This window comes from Vulpes vulpes, chromosome 13 (assembly GCF_048418805.1).
Source record: "Vulpes vulpes isolate BD-2025 chromosome 13, VulVul3, whole genome shotgun sequence".
NCBI lineage: Eukaryota > Metazoa > Chordata > Mammalia > Carnivora > Canidae > Vulpes > Vulpes vulpes.
Window position 1 is genome coordinate 104,234,555 of NC_132792.1, and position 22,623 is coordinate 104,257,177.

The following is a 22,623-nucleotide window of genomic DNA, read 5'->3' on the forward strand; positions in this document are numbered from 1 at the left end:
TTGAATTTTAAAGAAGGATAATTAAGAAAGATTAAATTTTGGAAGTTTTTAAACAGCAGAATCAAATGAAAGATTAAGGAAGGGTGAGTTCTGTTATGATGGGATGTAACATGGTGTAGAACAGAACCTTTCTATGTTGTTGCTGTTGTTTTATTTGACTTCCTTCATTATTTATTTAGGGTGGTAGAATTTATCCATAAAGTTGCAGATCTTTTGCCCTCTTTTCATATCACAAAGCAGATACAGTGTTGGTATTTTGCTTTAGCTTTATATGTTTGACCAATACTGTGAAATTCCAAAGGTTATGTTGCATGATAGCAGTTTCTGAACATGGGCGTTGACATTTAGCATATGAGCAACAATGCAAGTTGGTGGTGCCTGACTCAGCCAGCTGTTTCATATATGTGTATTTCTAATTATTTTAGCATTCACAGCATGTGATATTTTCAGATTTTTCAGTGAAGGGCTTTTTGCATTCAGTCAGTGCATTCTTAAGTTACATTGTTAGTGTTGTTTTTCTATTATAATAAAACAGGCATTACTTGTTTATGCAAATTCTAAGTTAACACAAAAGCCTGTGATTTTAGGTTTTATTTCATTTTTCATTAGAGTAGAAATGAGGACCATTTTATTTAGAGTTATCTGACAAGCTTTCTGTTTAAAAAATAAGATGCTTATTTAAAGGGGTTTTTTTTTTTTTTTTGGTTTCTTTTGTAAAAGAACATCACAATACATCTCCAGAGAAAATCATGCTCAACCCATTTCTTTTGATTTCTTTCCTTTTGCTTTTGCTTAAAGCCAGAATTGTAATTGATGAATGATAGGATCTTTACTTTTCCCTGACTGGTTTAGATCTGTTATGTGTTTCCTTTAAAAAATAAGTTTATTTCCAAGTTTAAGCCTGTAAATTTCTTTCATACTGTATAATACCTGGAAGTATTAAACTTGGTTAGTACCATGTACTCTGTGGAGCTTGGTCCTGTTGGACATTATATATGTGGCCAGCTTAAAGGTATATTCCTTCACAGCTGACTGCATTTACACTTGCCATCTTCTTATTTAATTTTTTTAAGGTTTCATTTGTTTATCTGAGGGGGGCAGAGGGCAGAGGGACAAGCAGACGCCCTGCTGAGCAAGAAGCCCAATGGTACACTCAGTCCCAGGACTTTGAGATCATGACCTGAGCCAAAGTTAGGGGCTTTTAACCCACTGAGCCACCAGGACACCCTTATTGAAATTTTGATAGTGTTTCTGGATTTGAAATTACAGAATATAAAGTTGTTCAATAAGATATTCCATTAGCATTTCGAAGTAGAGCTAAGGCCTGAGTAGTCAGAAAGTACCTCATTGAAATCATACCCCTCAGTGAAATCATACCCCTCTAGGCTAACATAGTAAGACTTACTATATAATGTCAATGTCAAAATAAAACCGTGCTACTCAGATTGAGCAACAAAGCCACCTCTAGCTAGTTGAGACCTCTGGTGTGGAGTAGAAAAAGCTGCTTCTCATAATTTCACAACAGAATAAAATCTCCCCTTTCAGGGTACTCTTATGCAGAGCAAACCTCCCACGACCATCTAAAGTGATCCTCCTATTCTTATTTTCTTAATCTGTTACATGGCTTTTTATTTTCCAGGCTGTGGAATATCCAAATTTAAATAATGATTAGTTGCATTTAACTTCTGTTATATTTGTAATATATGATGTAAAACTGAAATTTTCTTTTTCTTCTGGAATTTTAGCTAAAGCTTAAAACTGAGGACAGTGGTATAGAAGTATACCTGCTGTAAAGAGAGGTGCTAGACACAGTCTCAGAGGACTTAGTGAGAGAGGCCAGATGGCCCTGGACCATCCCCCAGCAACCAGTATAAAAAAATAGCTCAAGATTCATTTCAAGGAGCATTAATTAAAGGGATTTTATAAAACTGGATAGAACTCTGCTACATCCCCTCTCTCTCTCTCTCTCTCTCTCTCTCTCTCTCTCTCGGTGAAAGGCACAGTCTACATGAGAGGAAGACTCAGAAACACTCATGAAAAGGGAGTTCCCAGGAAGGGAACCTGGTATCTCATACACTGTTAGGAAGCTTTATAAGATATATATATATATATATATATATATATATATATATATATACACACACACACATATACACACATACATACATATACATATACATACACACACACTTTATATGATATATATGATATATATAATATATATACTTTATATGATATGATATATATACTTTATATATATAAACTCATATATATATATGAGTTTTATACACACACATATATACACAGATATATATACTATATGTAGTTATAGTTATAACTAGGTAATAGATATGTAGGTAATATAACCTGTATAACTAGATAATGTACAACATACGAATCTAGCAGTTGGCCTCTGCCTCCCCAAAGATTGCAGTGCTGTGACTATTATAACACAAGGTAAAACGGCGTTGACCTATTTTTCTCCTTATTTTCAACTCCAGTCCTGGGGAACCCAGAAGAAGAGGAAGGAAATAGAGGAAGAGTAAAATCGGGAATCTATTCACTAATGAAGCTTTTTTTATCTGAGTCATAGGCGTGGCCTGGGGAGAGCAGAAAGAAGGCTTTATATTTGACCTCATGTATTTAAACCTGAAAATGAGACTATATAAATACTTGAAGACAATCCAAGAAGCTGTGGGTTCTATGTAAAATATTGTTCATAAATGAGCAAGGAAAATGGGTCAGAAATGTGTAAAGGCAATTTTAAGAGAATAAAATTATTTCTTGTTTCATGCTGATTTCCGCCTTTTGAATAAACCAGTTATATATTTTAAAGAGAGACAGAAGAGGGATTTTTTTATTTTTATTAAAATTATTTTAATTTTATTTATACTTAGTATAAATATTATATATTAATTATACTTAGTATAAATATATTAAATTTATTTAATTATTTTATTTATACTTAGTAAATATTTATGAGCACCTAGTATAGCTCAGGTAATCTTCTAGGCACTTGGGGATATGTCAGTGAACAAAAAAGATGAAAATCCTTGTCTTTCGTAGAGTCTGTATTCTAGGTTGGGAAAGGCAAGAAAATGACATTGCACATTTTATTTTTCCATGCGGGGAAGAATAAAGTAGAGTGGATGTCTGGATGTCGGGGATCGAGAATATGGTGGGAAAAGCAGTATAAGAGTGTGTGATTTGAATGTTTGTGTCCCCCCAAATTTGTATTTTGGGATCCTAAGATTCAGTATGATGGTATTCGGAGATGAGGTCTTTAGGAGGTGGCTTATGTTATGAGCATGGGGCTGTCATAAATGGGATTAATATTCTTACAAAAGAGACCCCACCAGAGCTCCCTAGCCACTGTCTGCCATATGAGGGTACAATGAGAAGCCCACAATCCAGAGGAGGGGCCCTATGATCTCAGGCCTTTGACCTCCAGACTCTAAAGAATGAATTTCTATGGTTTGCAGGTTACCCAGCCTGTGGTATTTTGTTAGAGCAGCCCAAAATGGGCTTAGGCAGTAAGAAAGGTCTCAAGTATATGAGGAAATGAGCCATGCAGATGTCTGAGGGAAGAGTGCACTGTGTACAGAAAAGAATTCATGCAGAGGCTCTGAGGCAGAAGAGTTCCTGGAGTGTTTAAGGACCCTTCCCTAAGTTGCTCAAAATGCTCAGAATTGTTAAGAAGTTTGCCCAAGGTGTGAGATGTAATGTACTTCATGCCGCGGAGCCTTAAGATGTATGCTGAAAAAGTGCATAAAGGCAAACGGCATTTATTTGTTGAAAGACACACTATGCTTTCTTTTTGCTGGGCCTCTTTCACGTCTTTGGTGCAGAGGTGCTGGAGTGGTCACTTTGGGCTGTGGGACAAGACTGAGGTTGTAGAGTTGCCTTTGCTTTGAACATACATCTCTTGTTCCTAATAAACACTGGGCAGTCATTTCAGGGAATTCTTTTCCATTTCTGTAATCTTCCTGGTCCTCCTTTTGAGCTCCCCAAGTTATTTGTTCCTTGAACCACCAAAGACTTCCTGTGAGGTCTAATACTAATATTAGACTGGAGATCCTGATATCTTCATGTGGCTGGTTCTCCTTTCACTTGGGTTTTGTCTCAACTGTCACCTCTCAAGAGATTTTTCTTCCCACCCCAGTTACTCTACTTCCTCATCCTGGCATAATAGTGCTTGTATGTATATAAAATTACTATGTTTATTTTATGTAATTCCTTAGTAGTCTTTTGCTAAAATGTAAATAAAATATTTTGTCTTGTTCATTGCTATGGATCAGCAGTGTGTACACTGTACTACAACAGAATAAGTCCTCAAAAAATGCATTCATTGCAGAATGGGTAAATTATATAAGAAGTAACATTTATTGAATATTTACTATGTGCTACAAATAGCATTAAATACTGTTCTGTGGATTTCCTATTTAAAACATCTTACAACACTATTGTCTTCGTTTTATGGGGACATATTACCCATGTAATTTACCCAGCGTTTTCCAGCTGGTTAGTTTATTTTTTCTCTGACTCTGCAACCTTGCTCTTACCCATCACACCACACAGACACAGTCATTAGAATGGCTCTGCACTGTTCCCCAGTCCTCTGCAGGTCAGCATGTTAGAATAGGGGGAATTTAATACCTCTATTGGGCAGTGGTCAGACTCATTTATTTGAGGAAGTGAGGAGCATTGGAAATGTGTGTAGTAGATCTCGAAGATTGGTGCCCTCGGGCTGAATTTAACTCAGAGTCATCTTTGTTTTGTCTGGCAGTTTGTTTAAAAACAGGAAAGCTCACCTAAAAATCCAGTTGTGTTGCATTTCTTGAGTACTTACTGCCTCCTCCAATGGGGCATGTGCTTTTCTCACTCACTTCAGCCCCCCCACCCCCATCACTATTTTACCCTAGCCCATATACTCCAAAAAAGCATTTCACATTTGTGAGGAGACATGCAGCATATGTTTGAGTAGTTGATATACACCTAGTTGCAGAAATAGTTACATAATCTAAAAAAAACTCATGAACAGCCAGCTACTCTACTTGTAGGATTAACACCATACAGCAAGAGAACAGAAATCACCATAATGCAGGAACCACTGTACAGCCTGCCTCATGGACATGGCAGGTGCCAGAGTTCTCTTACGTGGAGCCCACACTATCCCAGACAGCTCAATTACTGAGCATTGTTTTCTGTACCTACATCCACATTCTGATCTGCTTGGAAGTTGTCCCTAGTGTCCAGAGTCAAATAAATCCTGCTTCCTGGGAAGTGAACTGGAATCTGCAAGTTAGCCTAATGTGACTATAGATCTAGTAAATGTGATTAAGATGCCCCTTCTGATAACTGAACCATGATGCTCCTCAAGTTTGCCTAGTAGACTACTTCACTGCTATGACTGGCCTCATAGGAAACAAAAACTTCCCAATTTTTGTTCTCTGCCCCTAGAGATTGTTATTCAGGGTCAATTATAATGCATGCTTTTCAGAAGTAAAACAGAAAAGTATACATATTTTAAATACACTTAAAACAATTTTCTTTATATTGTGGGCATTTAGTTTTGGTCACCTGTTGATACATTGTTTCATTTTAGCATTAAAAAATACTATATTCAGAAATATTTCTTTAAATTTCTGAATAGTAAATGCATGTTTAGACAAAAATCATTGAAATGGTCTCAATATTGATTATTCCTTTATCCCTACTTGGCTCCACCTTGAAGCTGCAGGTTTTTCTTATTATATTATCTCTGTCATGGTTTCTTTCTGTCCAGCTACTAATTTGTCTGTAGTAGAGTCCTCTCAGCTCTAAAAGTTGATGACAAAATTATTACTTTAATAATTATTTACCACAAATCCTATAAAAAGACATACCATTTTTATGATTCCAGTTCCTAGGTGGGCCCTTTGTTATTTCACATTCTTACTTAACCAGTATTTTCAAATATATACCTACCCTCCCTAACGTAAAATGAATGCTTTTAAAATACCCACTTGGATTGCCAAGGGAAGTAGTTGAAGTCTATGATGTATAGACCTCTAAAAATTAATCATTCTTTGTACACGTTTTATTGTTCTGTGAAGTCTTATGGAGTGGGCAAAAATGGACTTAATTGTAATATAAGGCACTGTGTTGCTTCCTTCTGTTTTATTATTGGTTTGATAGGTTAATGTCTATAAAGTGCTCTGAGCTCTTACACCAGGCTGTAAGAGATTTATGCAGTTGTATACACCTTGATGAAAGTAAGGGTAAATGTCTTAAATATTTTATAGCACACATGGTCTCATTAAATATATTATTGACAGTAAGCTGAAGATGAGGAGCAAGGCATTTTGTTCATTTTTCTTATCTCTTGCCCCCTACACAGGGCCTGGTACTTTGTAAAAGCTCAGTAGATATAAGAATTGAAGGGAAGTTGCTTGCTTTATCATTAGCCAACAGTATCATTTGTAATAGATTTCCCAAGCCATTCACTTTCCCATTTGCTTCTAAATTTCCTATGAAGAGGCCTTCTCTCATTTAAATGGTATTTAATTTTTTACTTCTGTAATTATTTGATTACTAAATCTTACTGTCTACAGGTTGGACATTCAACTAATACCCTTTGCAAATAAAATGACATTGTTTCTGACAGCAGGGGATATACAGCCAATGCAGTATTTTAGGAGGTTGTGACAACTCCTAGTCGAAGAATATAAATCAAGTAACTGAGTTGTTATAAAATGGGTAGAAATGACACAGAAACCAGGAATAAAAATGAGACTGTCTGTGGTCAGCCTTTTAACCTTTTGAGGAGTTTTAGCGTCCCTGTAACTGTGAATTTAATGTCTCTTCAGTCTAGTGTGCTGAAGACCCTTTTTATTACAGGTAATTTTCTGTGTAAAGTGATCCGCTGGATAAGCTGTATTTCAAAACTTTTAAATGTCTTTTATTACATTATCATCACCGTGGTTGATTCATTTATGAAACACAAAGCACTCCCATTTGGAGAGATTTATTCTCGTATCAATTTTTTTTTTCCCCTGGATTTGCCAGAACGCCGTCATGTTCGTGTTCTGAAGGTTAATGCCCAAAGTCAAGCAGACAGAAGCCAAGTGCTGCAAGGTTTCCAAGATTAGGACTGATTCCCTTCACAGAAATAAATGATTCCTGCCATGTTCAGTGATTTTGTGCAGCGCTCCCCACGGCTGAGTGAGTGCATCAATACTGTAGTCCTTACCTGCTGTACATACTGATGACACTCGGTGTTAACTTGATTGACCGAGCAGGCCACTGAAGAAGACGCACCTGCAAGAGAAGTGCAGACACATCTATTTTTATCCTGGTCTCGAAACATTTATTTTACATTTATTTTACTTGGGAGTCATGGTTGCAAGTTCCATGGGCTCCCAAGCCACACAGCTAAGGTAGAACTGTGCTATAAGTGCTGCTTTGTTTTCAGAATTAGACTCCAAATGGTCTCAGGTTGCTACCCTTTGCCAAAGCCTAATTTTAGGCTTTTGAGGGAAAATGACATGAAGAGGACTATTAAGAACAGGACCAGTTAGTGACTCTGTGGAATTTAAGTCTCTTAAGAGGTTGTATCTAATGATGGGCAAAATGGATCATTTATTTCAATTATGAGGCATCATTTTGGCTATATTTGTATGTTATATTTTGTTATGTTTTGTAGGCTTTGAGGCAGCAGCAGAAAAGAAGAAATGGAGTCTCAATGATGGTAAACAAGACTGTTCCTCGTGTTGTTTTGACACCATTAAAGGTGTCTGATGAGCAGTCGGATTCGCCTTCAGGTAAAGCGCTAAAATATTGTATGCTTGGCCAGTTTCTTCCCGGAGGAGACTTCTTCACTGAGAGAGATGTCAGGAATTTTCTCTGCAACCGAATAATATTTCTACTAGAGGTTTCCGTTTTAATTTTTTTTTTTAGACTTGGGACTCTTTCAGTGATACAAAAATAATAAGACATTTCACTCTTAAAAAAAGAAAAGGCACCAGCTTGCTCATCATCAAAGGACTTCATTTTCTAATGTCAATAGGTGTAAGAAAATGTGTGGTACTGCTAGGTGGATTTTTTTGTTGTTGCTCTGGCTTTTGTTTGAATGTTGAACTTTAATGGTGGACCACATGCTGATGTGTAATGCCATCAAAAGCAGTTCTTCCGTGAGTGTGAATTTGTTTTTCAGTCTTCTGCTGCAAAATCAGGCATCCTTTATTAGTTTCTGTGTTCTGGGAACATTCTTCTCACCTCAGTACAGCCCTGACCTTTTCTTCTAATTTACCTTCTGTCACTTTATCAGCTATGTACCATTCTATTTATTATAGATTGATGCTTGCATTTTCTGTTCCTATTACAACATAAAGTTGTTTATAAAGGTATGATCTCTCCTTCTCTTCAAGCTTCTCTTCTTTCATGTTTCTATCTCTGTCTTGCATCTTCTCTAAATGGTATAGAATTGTCTACGCTTATCCGTGTGTTTTTACAAAAGATCTGAGTGTTTCTTTTTAAAGCTATCAGATCAGTGAACGTGTTTTTGACTCCACTATTAGGCCATCTGTTCTTGCTTTTTGTTCTGTTTGATTGATTTATTGGGCTTTTCTCTTTATATCCAGCAGAGGAATCAGATTGTGGCCAAAGGTAGTGAATTAACTTATAGAAAAGGAGATTATATCTATGGTTTTTGAAATAATTTTAGATTTTTCTTTTCAAGGACAGCAAGAGGAAGATAATGACATAATAACTATTTCCTTTTTTAGGATCCGAATCTAAAAATGGTGAAGCAGACAGTTCAGATAAAGAAATGAAACATGGGCAAAAATCTCCCACTGGAAAACAAACAAGTCAGCACTTAAAACGATTAAAAAAGTCTGGTTTGGGTGAGTGTTCAATAGACTATGACATTTCACATTTTAGAGATTTATATCTTTTTTCAATGAAATTATGGAAAATTCTTAGAACATTTTTTGTAATGGTTAAACAAGGAAACTTAAAAATCTTTCCAGTTTATCTAAACCAGAAAGGGTACTAAATAAGAAAGTACAGTTCCAACAGATTGGTCTTAGCATATTGCTGAATTCATAAATGATATTATTGGATAAAGATAGGAGATTTAATGTGATCTGTATATTTAAGAAATTATCTGCCAAGTCATGATTTTATCTATTGTGCCATGTTTTGTTTCTGCAACTGGGTTTCAGTTTATTGGAATATACTGTATTGGGGGAAAAAAAGTGCAACTTTTTGTAAAGAGTTCATTCAACTATAGAGGACATTGTCATTGGGGTCTGCTGCAGTAAAACTGCTCTGCTTTGCTTGTCATGGATGCTGCTTAAAATATTCAGTAGTGCTTGTCGGAAAAACAGTGTAAAATTGCTGAGAAGTGTAGTGTAGGAGACACAGTCCCTGGGTCTTGCAAGTCAGCACCAGGTTTTCTTCAGCAGATTTCCTTCCTGATAACTTGCATCAGATACTCAGAAGCAGCATCAGAGAAAACGTAACGTGACAATTAAAAAAGATGAAAATAAACATATCCAGGGCTGAACATTGTAATTCTCTACTGAATCTCCTTTGTTGGAAATCTGGACCTAATGGCTTCATTTCTCTCTCTCAGTTATTTCACTTCTGAGTCAGGGTAATGATAATGACCTGGATCATTGTAATACTTTGTCAGATGGTTGGTAGAAATTACAGTTACTGATCTGAACTTTATTTTCAGTTCTGCCACTTACTTTCTTGGCAACTTAGGTAATTCTTATTTGCAATTCATCTGTTTATAAAATTCAATCAAGAGTTTCTCTCTTTCTCTCTCTCTTTCTATATATATATACACACACACACATACACACACATATACGTATACATAATATATATGAAACATTTTATATATATATATATAAAATAAAGGTTTAGTATACATACACACATACACACACACACACACACACACACACACACACATATATATATAAAGGTTTACTGATTGCTTATTTTATACCAGGAATTTTGCCAAATCCTGGGAGCATGCTTTCAATAAAAAGTCTTTGAATAAGATTTATATAATATTTAGATAAGATCTCTTTAGTTAAACAGAGTTTATTTTTGGTTTACATTCTTGGCATATAGATAATTACCTCTTTTGCATTATTTCCAAAGCTAAATAATTTTATAATTTTTGTGTAGCCCAAAATGTGTGAATGTGTGTTTATATCCTCACTTAATATGTATTATTGTGTTTTTTTCCTAGTCTTTTGAGGGTTGTAAAGTATGTACTTTAACAGGAGTAGCTTCTAAAATAGAAAACTACCATGGGAGAGTGATATGTAAAGAATGTATTAAAAAATGCCATGTTGTGATATCATAAATAATTTATTTATTGTTTAAAGATTTTATTTATCTACTTGAGAGAGAGAGAGAGAGAAAGAGAGAGAACAAGCAGGAGAAGGGAGAGGAGAAGCAGACTCCCCACTGAGCGGGGAGCTCCATGCTGGGCTCTATCCCAGGACCCTGGGATCATGGTCTGAGCTGAAGGCCGATGCTTAACCCACTGAGCCACCCAGGTTCTCTGATATCCTAAGTTATTTAAAAATTAGTGACATTCGGTTAAAAATGGCCTACTACCAACTTCGGTACAGTCAATCGCATATCATGCATCTAAAAAAATTCAAGGCATAGGGCACTCCCTATTTAATTACTGAGCTAACTTCAGGATTGGAAGTCAAAAAAGGTGTGTGATTGGAAGGATCTTGTCAGGTATTCAGGTTTTAGTCAGGAGCTCTTGCTTTCTAACTATTGTTACCTAGAAGCCCTACATGGCAATGAACGTCTTACATTTAAAAATTGTATTGTCAGAGTATTTCAGCTGACTTGTCAGCAATTTAAAAAGTTGATAAAGGAGACTACTGTGTTCATTTTAAGCTGCTTTTTTTTTTTAAAAAAAAAAAAGACTGCAAAGTAATAGAATAGTGAAGCTACCTTAATGAAGGGATGTAAAAGTGAAATCATATTCAGTGCTTGTATTTAACGTAATAGTCTAGGTATCTCTTAATAAGTTATCTTGTTTAGTACTGCCTTCAATTATGCACAGTAGAATTATTTCCATTTTTCAGCCGAAGAAACTGAGGCCCATTTAAGGAGGTTCCCCCGTAAATGACATGGCTAAGATACAAGCTGAGGAGTAGCTAGCTCCAAAGTCTACACCGTTATCCTGGGCATTTGGATGTTGAACCATCTAGCCCATACTATGGACCTGCAGGCACCATGGAAGAGCAGCAGGGCCCTCTGACATGATGAATCTGCCAGTGTTAAAATCCAGGTTTACTAGTTACACATGGAGGGGGGTGCCTAGCAACTGTAAGATTTCCTGGCTGATCCTATAAAATCAGGCAGATGGAGGAAGAAGGTGGGACTTAAAATAAGTCAGTTAATGTAAAAAACTGCCAAAGATAAGCTGAAGGTGATTACTGGGAAGGAAATGGGACTGATGACTAACCAGCAAGCAACTGGCTGAGTGGCTTATTCTGTGCAAATGAAGTGAACAGTGTTTAGGGAGCCTCCCATATAGGCCCAGCACTGTAAAATAAAAAGTGAAAAAAGATAAGGATGAAATGAAAGGAAGAGCCTTAAACAACTATTTCTAGACAATAACCCATGTTTCTTTTAGAAAGTAATGTTTTTGATGTTCTATGACCTTAGGGATCTTACAGAGTAAAAGAATCTCAATGCTGTGAAGCATTTTAGCTTTGGGATAGTATTTAATATTCCTTAAGGCATATTTATTTATATTTTGCTTTCCCTCTCTTTGCCATTAAGTTGTTATTCCCTTAGACATAGTGACCTTCCTGTCTATCTTTGAGGTCCTCACCACACCAATTATATCCCTCTCACTTAGTAGGTGCTGGATATTTGGTATGAATTATTTATAAGTAGCTGAAGGGGTAGTAAGTTTGGATGAATGAGGTATCCTATAGGTTTCAGCATGCTTACATACCCTTGCATAAAAATGATCCTATGCCCCTGGGGAAGGTCATTCTTTTATAGCTACAAATACAGTGCAAAGAAAGATGAACCCAACCAACATCCAGTAGCCAGACAGACAGGGAGAGCTGTTTCTTCCTTGTGCCTTCCCCATCAGGGTTAGATAGCTAATTCATACAGTTTTAGAAATGTGGTTTGAGCCATCTTTACCTTCTTCTAGGTAGAGGTAATTGTATATAACTCCTAACCTGTTGAAACCATTCTGAATTAAAACAAATGGTGTCAGTCTTTTCTAACTTAAATTGGTAACTCTCAAACTAAATCTAGTCAAAATCAGAGGTTAGGGTGTAGGTCTAAATTGTCATCCTTATTGTGAGATTCCCCTAACGGATATAAAATCCTAATCCCTCGATTGCTTCCTTTTGGTCTCTGGCAAATACTTAATCAAATTGCAGGATAATGACCCTATTCAGGTATAGATTTCACTTGGATCTTGGAATCTCATGTTTATAGCCCAGGGCACAACAGAGCGTGGCGTGCTTCCCTGAGGCACTGCAGTAAGAAAGTGCCATAGACCTCTCTCAGGTCCCTTTATACGCCAGCTTCCCTGGAGAGGGTGAGGAACACACAATAAAAAAATTACTGAGGGGTGCCTGGGTGGCTCAGTTGGTTGAGCATCTGACTCTTGGTCTTAGTTCAGGTCACTACCTCAGGGTTGTGAGATCGAGCCCTGCATCAAGCTCCACACTCAGTGAGAAGTCTGCTTGAAGATTCTCTCCCTCTGCTCCTCTCCCCACTTTCTCTCTCTCTCAAATAAATAAATCTTTTATAAAAAATTATTGAACTTTAATATCCTCAGTCATTCCAGTTTTTCTGATGGTAATCTTAAAACTTTTATGAGAAATGTGTCATTTAGCATGGGAGCCCATTACTTCTGACATAGGTTTTTTTTTTGTTTATTTTGTTCTGTTTGGTTGTTCTTGACCAAGGTTATGTATGAAAATTCTGAAAATATTTCTCGGAGTAGCTCTGTGATTGAATAGACATAGTAACATAGTGACTGAGTGCAATTAAATAAAATAATGAGTCTAAAGACCACTTCTCTAATGATGTTAAAATAAAAAACCAACAAAATCTTGGTCTCTTACCCATTTCTGCATCACACATAGTAGAAAACACTATTCTGATATACATACAAACAAATGCTAACAATATCTACTGGGTTCTTTTATTGTCAAAGGTCTTGCAAAATAGTATCACAGTAAATATTAATCAGACAGTTGAAACTGCAGCTGGTGGAGATGAAAGGTTGGTGATGGCTGAAAATAGGCTTTGAGCTACATGTTTTCTAGCCTCATCAGTTGTTTCATAGCCTTTCTCCTGGCCTTAGCAAAAGATGGAACTCATTTAAAACCTCCCTATGGAGCTTTCTGAGCTAACCCTGGTATATTATCATCTCCTGGTCTTCTGGGAGCTTAGAGAAGGGGTTGTAAACATTTTTTAAAATGTTTAATGATATTCTCTCTTACCATTTGTTTTGTATTAATTTCTCACATTTTTCCCTAACATTCATTCCAGTGTATTTCATTTGATTTCGTCTTTTTGTAGTGAAGAATTACAACTTTGCTGGTTTCATTAAATGATGCATACTTTTAAAATAAATTAATGCAGGAAAATTAAAATAAAATTTGAATAGTATCCCTGAATCCTGTCACCTAAAATGATTTTCCCAATGTTGTATAAACATGATTTGACATCTTTGTTTTTTATTTATTATTTTTATTTTTTATTTATTTTTTAAATAAATTTATTTTTTATTAGTGTTCAATTTACCAACATATAGAATAACATCCAGTGCTCATCCCATCAAGTGCCCCCCTCAGTGCCCATCACCCATTCACCCCCACCCCCCACCCTCTTCCCCTTCCACCATCCCTGGTTCGTTTCCCAGAGTTAGGAGTCTTTATGTTCTGTCTCCCCTTCTGATATTTCCCACACATTTCTTCTCCTTTCCCTTATATTCCCTTTCACTTTTATGTATATTCCCCAAATGAATGAGAACATATAATGTTTGTCCTTCTCCGATTGACTTATTTCACTCAGCATAATACCCTCCAGTTCCATCCATGTTGAAGCAAATGGTGGGTATTTGTCGTTTCTAATGGCTGAGTAATATTCCATTGTATACATAAACCACATCTTCTTTATCCATTCATCTTTCGATGGACACCGAGGCTCCTTCCACAGTTTGGCTATTGTGGACATTGCTGCTAGAAACATTGGGGTGCAGGTGTCCCGGCATTTCATTGCAACTGTATCTTTGGGGTAAATCCCCAGTAGTGCAATTGCTGGGTCATAGGGCAGGTCTATTTTTAACTCTTTGAGGAACCTCCACATAGTTTTCCAGAGTGGCTGCACCAGTTCACATTCCCACCAACAGTGTAAGAGGGTTCCCTTTTCTCTGCATCCTCTCCAACATTTGTGGTTTCCTGCCTTGTTAATGTTCCCCATTCTCACTGGTGTGAGGTGATATCTCATTGTGGTTTTGATTTGTATTTCCCTGATGGCAAGTGATGCAGAGCATTTTCTCATGTGCTTGTTGGCCATGTCCATGTCTTCCTCTGTGAGATTTCTCTTCATGTCTTTTGCCCATTTCATGATTGGATTGTTTGTTTCTTTGCTGTTGAGTTTAATAAGTTCTTTATAGACTTTGGAAACTAGCCCTTTATCTGATATGTCATTTGCAAATATCTTCTCCCATTCTGTAGGTTGTCTTTTAGTTTTGTTGACTGTATCCTTTGCTGTGCAAAAGCTTCTTATCTTGATGAAGTCCCAATAGTTCATTTTTGCTTTTGTTTCTTTTGCCTTCGTGGATGTATCTTGCAAGAAGTTACTGTGGCCGAGTTCAAAAAGGGTGTTGCCTGTGTTCTTCTCTAGGATTTTGATGGAATCTTGTCTCACATTTAGATCTTTCATCCATTTTGAGTTTATCTTTGTGTATGGTGAAAGAGAGTGGTCTAGTTTCGTTCTTCTGCATGTGGCTGTCCAATTTTCCCAACACCTTTTATTGAAGAGACTGTCTTTCTTCCAGTGGATAGTCTTTCCTCCTTTATCGAATATTAGTTGACCATAAAGTTCAGGGTCCACTTCTGGGTTCTCTGTTCTTTTCCATTGATCTATGTGTCTGTTTTTGTGCCAGTACCACACTGTGTTGATGACCACAGCTTTGTAGTACAACCTGAAATCTGGCATTGGTTTTCTTTTTTAAAAGATATGGTTTCTTTTGTAAAATTCCCTTGGCTATTCGGGGTCTTTTCTGATTCCACACAAATCTTAAAATAATTTGTTCTAACTCTCTGAAGAAAGTCCATGGTATTTTGATAGGGGACATCTTTTTTTTTTTTTTTAAATCACATACATGTAACACCCAGTGCTCACCACAAGTGCCTTTCTTAATGCGTACCTCCCATTCTAGCCCATCACCCCATCCACCTCCCCTCCAGCAACCCTCAGTTTGTTCTCTATAAGTAAGAGTTTCTTTTGTGGTTTGCCTCCCTATTTGTCTCTCTTTGTTTTTCTTTTCCCATGTTCATCTTTTTTGTTTAATAAATTTGACATATGAGTGAAATCATATGATATTTGTCTTCCACTGACTAAATTATTTTGCTTAACACAATACACTCTGCTTCATTCACATCATTGAAAATGGCAAGATTTTATTATTTTTGATGGCTGCGTTATAATCTGTTGTGTATATGTGTGTATATACACACACGCACACATATGTATATATATGCAGACATACCACCTCTATATCCATTCATCAGTCAGTGGACATTTGGGCTCTCTCCATATTTTGGCTCTTGTTGATAATGCTGCTGTAAACATTAGGTGCATGTACCCCTTTGAATCAGTAGTTTTTTATCCTTTGGGTAAGTACTTACTAGTGCAATTGCTGGGTTACAGGGTAGTTATATTTTTAACTTTTTGAGAAACTGCTATACTGTTTTCCAGAGTGCCTGCACCAATTTGCATCTCCACCAACAGTATAAGAGGGTTCCCCATCAGCTACAGCCAATGTCAAAAGGGTTGCTGCCCTGTGTTCTCCTCTAGGATGTGAGATGGTTTACTGTCTCACATTTAGATCATCCATTTCAAAGTTATTTTTGTGTGTGGTATAGAAAATGGTCCAGTTTCATTCTTCTGCATGTTGCTGTCCAGCTTTCCCAAGCCCATTTGTTGAAGAAACTGTCTTTTTTTTTCCTTTGGATATTCTCTCCTGCTTTGAGAACATTAGTTGACCATATAGTTGTGGGGCTGTTTCTGGGTTTTCTCTTCTGTTCCATTGATCTGCATGTCAGTTTTTGTGCTGGTATCTTACTGATTTGATCAACTATAGCTATGTAATATAGCTTGAAGTCTGGAATTTTGATGCCTCCAGCTTCACTTTTCTTTTTCAAAATTGCTTTGGCTATATTCAGGGTCTTTTGTGGCTTCATACAAATTTTAGGATTGTTTATTCTAACTCTGAAAAATGCTGGTGGTATTTTGTTTTGTTTTGTTTATTTATTTTTTATTTTTTTATTTTTTTTATTTTTAATTAATTTTTATTGGTGTTCAATTTACCAACATACAGAAAAACACCCAGTGCTCATCCCGTCAAGTGTCCACCTCAGTGCCCGTCACTCATTCCCCTCCAACACCCGCCCTCCTCCCCTTCCACCACCCCTAGTTCATTTCCCCGAGTTAGGAGTCTTTATGTTCTGTCTCCCTTCCTGATATTTCCCAACATTTCTTTTCCCTTCCTTTATATTCCCTTTCACTATTATTTATATTCCCCAAATGAATGAGAACATACACTGTTTGTCCTTCTCCGATTGACTTATTTCACTCAGCATAATACCCTCCAGTTCCATCCACGTTGAAGCAAATGGTGGGTATTTGTCGTTTCTAATGGCTGAGTAATATTCCATTGTATACATAAACCACATCTTCTTTATCCATTCATCTTTCGATGGACACCAAGGCTCCTTCCACAGTTTGGCGATTGTGGACATTTTGATGGTAATTGCATTAAATTTGTAGATTGCTTTGGATAGTATAGACATTTTAACATATTTTTTCTTCTAATCCATCAGCAATGGAATGTTTTTCCATGTATTTGTGTTGTGCTCAATTTCTTTCATACGTGTTATAGAACACTTAGTTTCTATGGAACACTTAACAGATCACTATAGTTTTCAGAGTACAGATCTTTTACCTTTTTGTTTAGGTTTATTCCTAGATATCTTATTGTTTTGGATGCAGTTGTAAATGGGATTTATTCCTTAATTTCTTTTTCTGCTTCTTCATTATTGGTGTATAGATATTCCACAGATCTCTATATGTTGATTTTGTATCCTGTGACTTTACTGAATTCATGTATCAGTTCTAGCAATTTTGGTAGAGTCTTTTTTTTTTTTAAGATTTTATTTATTTATTTGAGAGAGAGCATAAACAGAGGGAAGGGCAGCGGGACAGGCAGACTTCCTGCTGAGGGGCCTAACTCATGTCTCAATCCCAGGACCGTGAGATCATGATGTGAGCCAAAGGCAGATGCTTAACCAGCTGAGCCACCCAGGGACTCCACGTTGGAGTCTTTAAGTTTTTCTACATAGATCATGTGTTGTGTGTGAGTAGTGAAAGTGTGGCTTTTTCCTTGACAATTTGGATGCCTTTTATTTCTTGTGTTGTCTGATTGCTGAGGCCAGGACTTCCAATACTATGTTGTGGGTTTTTTTTTTTTTTTAAGACTTTATTTATTCATGAGAGACACAGAGAGAAAGGCAGAGACACAGGCAGAGGGAGAAGCAGGGTCCATGCAGGGAGCCTGATGTGAGACTCGATCCTGGGACTCAGCCCCGAGACCATGGGATCACACCCTGAGCCAAAGGCAGATATTCAACCACCAAGCCACCCAGGCATCCCCTTCCAGTACTACGTTAAATAACAATGGTAAGAGCAGACATCCATATCTTTTTCTTGACCAAAGAGGAAAAACTCTGTTTTTCCCCATTGAAGATGATATTAGCTGTGGGTCTTTCATATATGGCCTTTATGATGATGAGGCTTATCATTCCTACTTTGGTGAGGGTTTATATCAAGAATGGGTGCTGCACTTTGTCAAATGCTTTATCTGCATCTACTGAGAGGATCATATGGTTCATATCCTTTGTTTTATTAATGTGGTGTATCACGTTGATTGATTTGCAAATATTGAACCACCCCAGCAGCCCAGGAATAAATCCCACTTGATCTTGGTGAATAATTGTTTTAATATACTGTTGAATTCAATTTGCTAGTATATTGTTGAGAATTTTTGCATTCATGTTCATCAGGGAATTGGGCTGTAATTCTCCTTTTTAATGGGATCTTTGTCTGTTTGGGAATCAAGGTAATGGTAGCTCATGTATTAAGTTTGGAAGTTTTCTTTTACTTTCTTTTTTATTTTTTTGGAATAGTTTGAGAAGAATAGGTATTAACTCTTCTTTAAATGTCTGGTAGGATTCCCCTGGGAAGCCATCTGGCTCTGGACTTTTATTTGTTGGGAGATTTTTGATTATTGATTCAATTCCGTATGGATCTGATCAAATTTTCTATTTCTTTTTGTTTCATTTTTCGTAGTTGTTATGTTTCTAGGAATTTATCTATTTCTTCCAGATTGCCCAATATCTTAGCATATAAATTTTCATAATACCCTATTACAACTGTTTTTGTGGTGTTGGTTGTGATCTCTCTTCTTCAGTTTATGATTTTATTTATTTGGGTCCTTTCTCTTTTCTTTTTGATAAGTCTGGCTAGGAGTTTATTTTATTAATTCTTCCAAAAACCAACTACTAGTTTCATTGATCTGTTCTACTTTTTTTGTGTTTGTTGTTGTTGTTGTTGATGTTGTTTCTATATCATTTATTTCTGCTCTAATCTTTATTCTTCTGCTGCTGGCTTTCAGCTTCATTGGCTGTTCTTTTTCTAACTCCCTTAGGTGTAAGGTTAGTTTGTGTATTTGAGACTTTTCTTGCTTCTTGAGGTAGGCCTGTATTTCTTATAGTTCCCTCTTAGGACCACTTTTCCTGCATCCCAAAGGTTTTAGATCATTGTGCTTTCATTTTCAGTTGTTTCTGTGTATTTTTTTTCATTTCTTCTTTAATATCCTGATTAACCCATTCATTCTTTAGTAGGATGTTCTTTAGCTTCCATGTATTTGTGGTATTTCCAATTTTTTTCTTGTATTTGACTTCAAGTTTCATAGCATTTGGTCAGGAAACATGCATGGTATGATCTCAGTCTTTTTGTATGTGTTGAGGCCTGATTTGTGACTCAGTGTGTGATCTGTTCTGGAGAATGTCCCATGTGAACTCGAAAAGAATGTATAGTTTGCTTTTTTAGGATGAAATGTTCTAAATATATATGTGAAGTCCATCTGGTCCGGTATGTCATTCAAAACCATTGTTTTCTTCTTGATTTTCTTAGATTATCTGTCCAGTACTGTTAAGTAGGCTGTTAAAGTCCCTTGCTATTATTGTATTAATATCAATGAGTTTCTTTATGTTTGTTATATTAATTGATTTATATATTTAGGTGCTCTCAAGTTGGGGCATAAATATTCATAATTTTTAGATATTCTTGTTAGATAGATTCCTTTATTATGATTTAGTGCCCTTCTCACCTCTTGTTACAGTCTTTGATTTAAAATCTAGTTTGTCTGATATAAGTATGGCTACTCTGATTTTCTTTGATGGTCATTAGCATGATAAATGGTTCTCTGTCCTTTCACTCTCCATCTGCAGGTATCTGTAAGTCTAAAATGAGTCTCTTGTAGGCAGCATATGGAAGGTTCTTTTTTTTTTTTTTTTAATCTATTCTGATACCCTATGTCTCTGATTGGAGCACTCAGTCCACTGACATTCTGAATGATTATTGATAGATATGATCTTAGTGCCATTGTATTACCTGTTAAGTCATTGTTTCTGGAGATTCTTAGGGTCCTTTAGTGACTCCATAAAGCATAAGCTTCATATCATAGGATCCCCAGAAGAGAGAGGAAAAGGGGCAGAAGGTTTATTTGAGCAAATTATAGCTGAAAACTTCCCTTATTGGGGAAGGAAACAGAGATCCAATTCCAAGAGGCAAGACAAAGAGAAGGCATGATTGGAGAGAAGGAGAAGCAGACTCCTTGCTACACAGGGAGCCCGTTGTGGGACTCGATCCCAAATCCCTGAGATCATAATCTGAGCTGAAGGCAGATGTTTAACTGACTGAGCCAGCCACCCTTTCTAGTCTTTTTTACTTTTGATCTTTCTTTCCCTCTCAGAGTTCCCTTTAACATTTCTTGCAGAACTGGTATAGTAGTCATGAACTCCTTGAGGTTTTTTTTTTTTTTTTTTCTTTAATGTCTGGGAAATTCTTTATCTTTCATTCTATTCTAATGACAGCCCTGCCAGATAAAGTATTCTTGGCTGCATATTTTTCCTCATTCAACATATTGATTAAATTATGCCATTCTCTTCTGGCCTGCGATATTTCTGAAGAGTGGTCTGCTGGAAACCTATCTGTCCTCCTTTTTAAGTTAGGGATTTATTTCTCTTGTTGCTTTTAGGATGTTTTCTTTATATATTTTGCAAATTTTACTAGGATATATCTTGGGTGTTACCCTCTTTTTGTTAATTTTGATGGGAGTTCTCTGTGCCTCTTAGATTTGGATGTCTGCTTCCTTCCCCAGTATAGGGAAGTTTTCAGTTATAATTTGCTCAAAAAAACCTTCTGCCCCTTCTCCCCTCTCTTCTTCTTCTCAAACTCCTATGATGCTAATGTTATGCTTTATGGAGTCACTAAGTGCCTAGCCTACATTCATGATCCAGTATTTTTCTTTCCCTCTTCTTTTCAGCTTATTTTCCATAATTTTTTCTTCTGTGTCACTTATTTGTTCCTCTGTTTCTTCTATTGTTGTAGTCATTATGTCCAGTCAATTTCACATCTCAGTTATAGTTTGTTGTTGTTGTTGTTGTTGTTGTTTTTCTTTTGCCTGACTAGTTTTTTGGTGTTTTAGCTCTGTGGTAAGGGACTCCCTGGTGTCTTCTCAAACCCAACTAGCATCTTTAGGATTTTTGTTTTAAACTCTGGTTCAGGTATATTACTTATATCTGTTTCAATTAGATCTCTGGCTGTGACCTTTTCTTGTTCTTTTGTTTGAGATGAATTCCTCCATCTTAACATTTTGTCCAGGTCTCTGTCTTTTTCTCTGTGTAAGGAAAACTGTTGTTTCCTTCTCCTGAGAGTAATGGCTTTATTAAGAAGAGGTCATATAATGTCCAGGGTCTAGCACTTGAGCAAGTATTTCTGGTGGATATTGTATACACTCTGCTGCTGTGTTTTGACTGTTCTTTCTCTCAGGTCAGTCCTCTGCAGAATTTCTATTTGCTTGCAGTGAGAAGTGTTTGGACCTTGGCCAGAGTGTGGCAAATTTTATACCTAGGTATGATCTGGGTCTGCTTGTTAAAAGAGGCCTGATCCTATTTCCACTAGAGCTGCAGCTCTCCTGTGGTTGGTATACTTGGTGCTTTGGGAGGGGTAGGGATTGTGTTGGTCTTCTGGGGGAGGAGCCTGCTGTCTGGCTCTTAGACTTGCCCTAGTAAAGAAGGACCTGCAGAGTGCAATGTGAGGGGGCTTGCTGTAGGTGGCTAAGCCTCAACTATCAGTGCTGTGTGCTCACTAAAGTCCATCTATGCTGACAGGCATGAGTGGAATGGCATCAGCCCTCTCCCTTGTTCTGAGAGAGGGACACTTGCTGCTGTCCAGGAAGCCTTCACAGAAGAGCACATAGTCTCCACTCATGCCCCAGGCATCCCTCAGATTTCTGCCTTTGCCCCATCTATGTCTGGGCTGTCTGCTCCCCTGGCAGCACAGTGCATGCATGTTTATCTCAGGCACCCGGCTATTACAAAACTCCAAATTTGGGGACCCAGTGCAGCATGGACCCTGACTGGTCCTCTGGGGGAGGGTCTAGGTGTACTGGGACTGGGGCCATTTTGTCCCAGAAGTGCAGTTGCACTAATACACAGGAGCTTGAAATTCAGAGTAAAGTGCAGCAGAAAGAGTGAGTTCAGATTAAGTGCTCCCAGGAGATGTCTCTGGGCCTTTGCTAATTAATAGGACAGTGCAGTGGCACCTGCTGACTCTTGTTCCCTGAGAAACAGAGCCACCTCTTCCAGATGCACCACATCTGGGAAGAGTCTCTCCCAGTGTATCCCAGAGGATTTCTCAGATTGCGCCATCTACTCCCTGGCCTCTGCCCTCCTTCTCCACAGGAGCACCGGCTGCATCCACCCAGACTCCACATCAGCTATACTGTGGAACTCTAAAACTCCAGTCTTTGAGCTCCACTGGTTGTCACCACTCAACATAATCAGTCCCCTTTTATTCTCAGTCAGTGGCTTTGGGGACAAGTTTTCCTTGTGCGACCCACTGTGCACTGCTCACTCACTCGGACTCTCTCCCTCTCCTCTCTCTGCAGTGAGGACTTTCTCCCGTGATCCCTTTCTCTCCCAAATCCCATCTCCACACCTCCCACCCTCCACAGTATGGCCTCTTCTCCCTCCAACTGTG

General features: G+C 37.4%; 1 protein-coding gene across 2 annotated transcripts in view; it reads left to right on the plus strand.

The window, feature by feature from the left end:
- ASXL3 (ASXL transcriptional regulator 3) overlaps positions 1-22,623 on the plus strand; it is a 178,775-nt gene that overhangs the window by 87,697 nt on the left and 68,455 nt on the right. For both annotated transcript variants that reach the window (XM_072732136.1, XM_072732135.1), the window contains 2 exons: positions 7,685-7,802; positions 8,766-8,885. In XM_072732136.1, the coding sequence (XP_072588237.1) occupies positions 7,685-7,802; positions 8,766-8,885 (238 nt within the window). The remainder of the gene's footprint in view (positions 1-7,684; positions 7,803-8,765; positions 8,886-22,623) is intronic.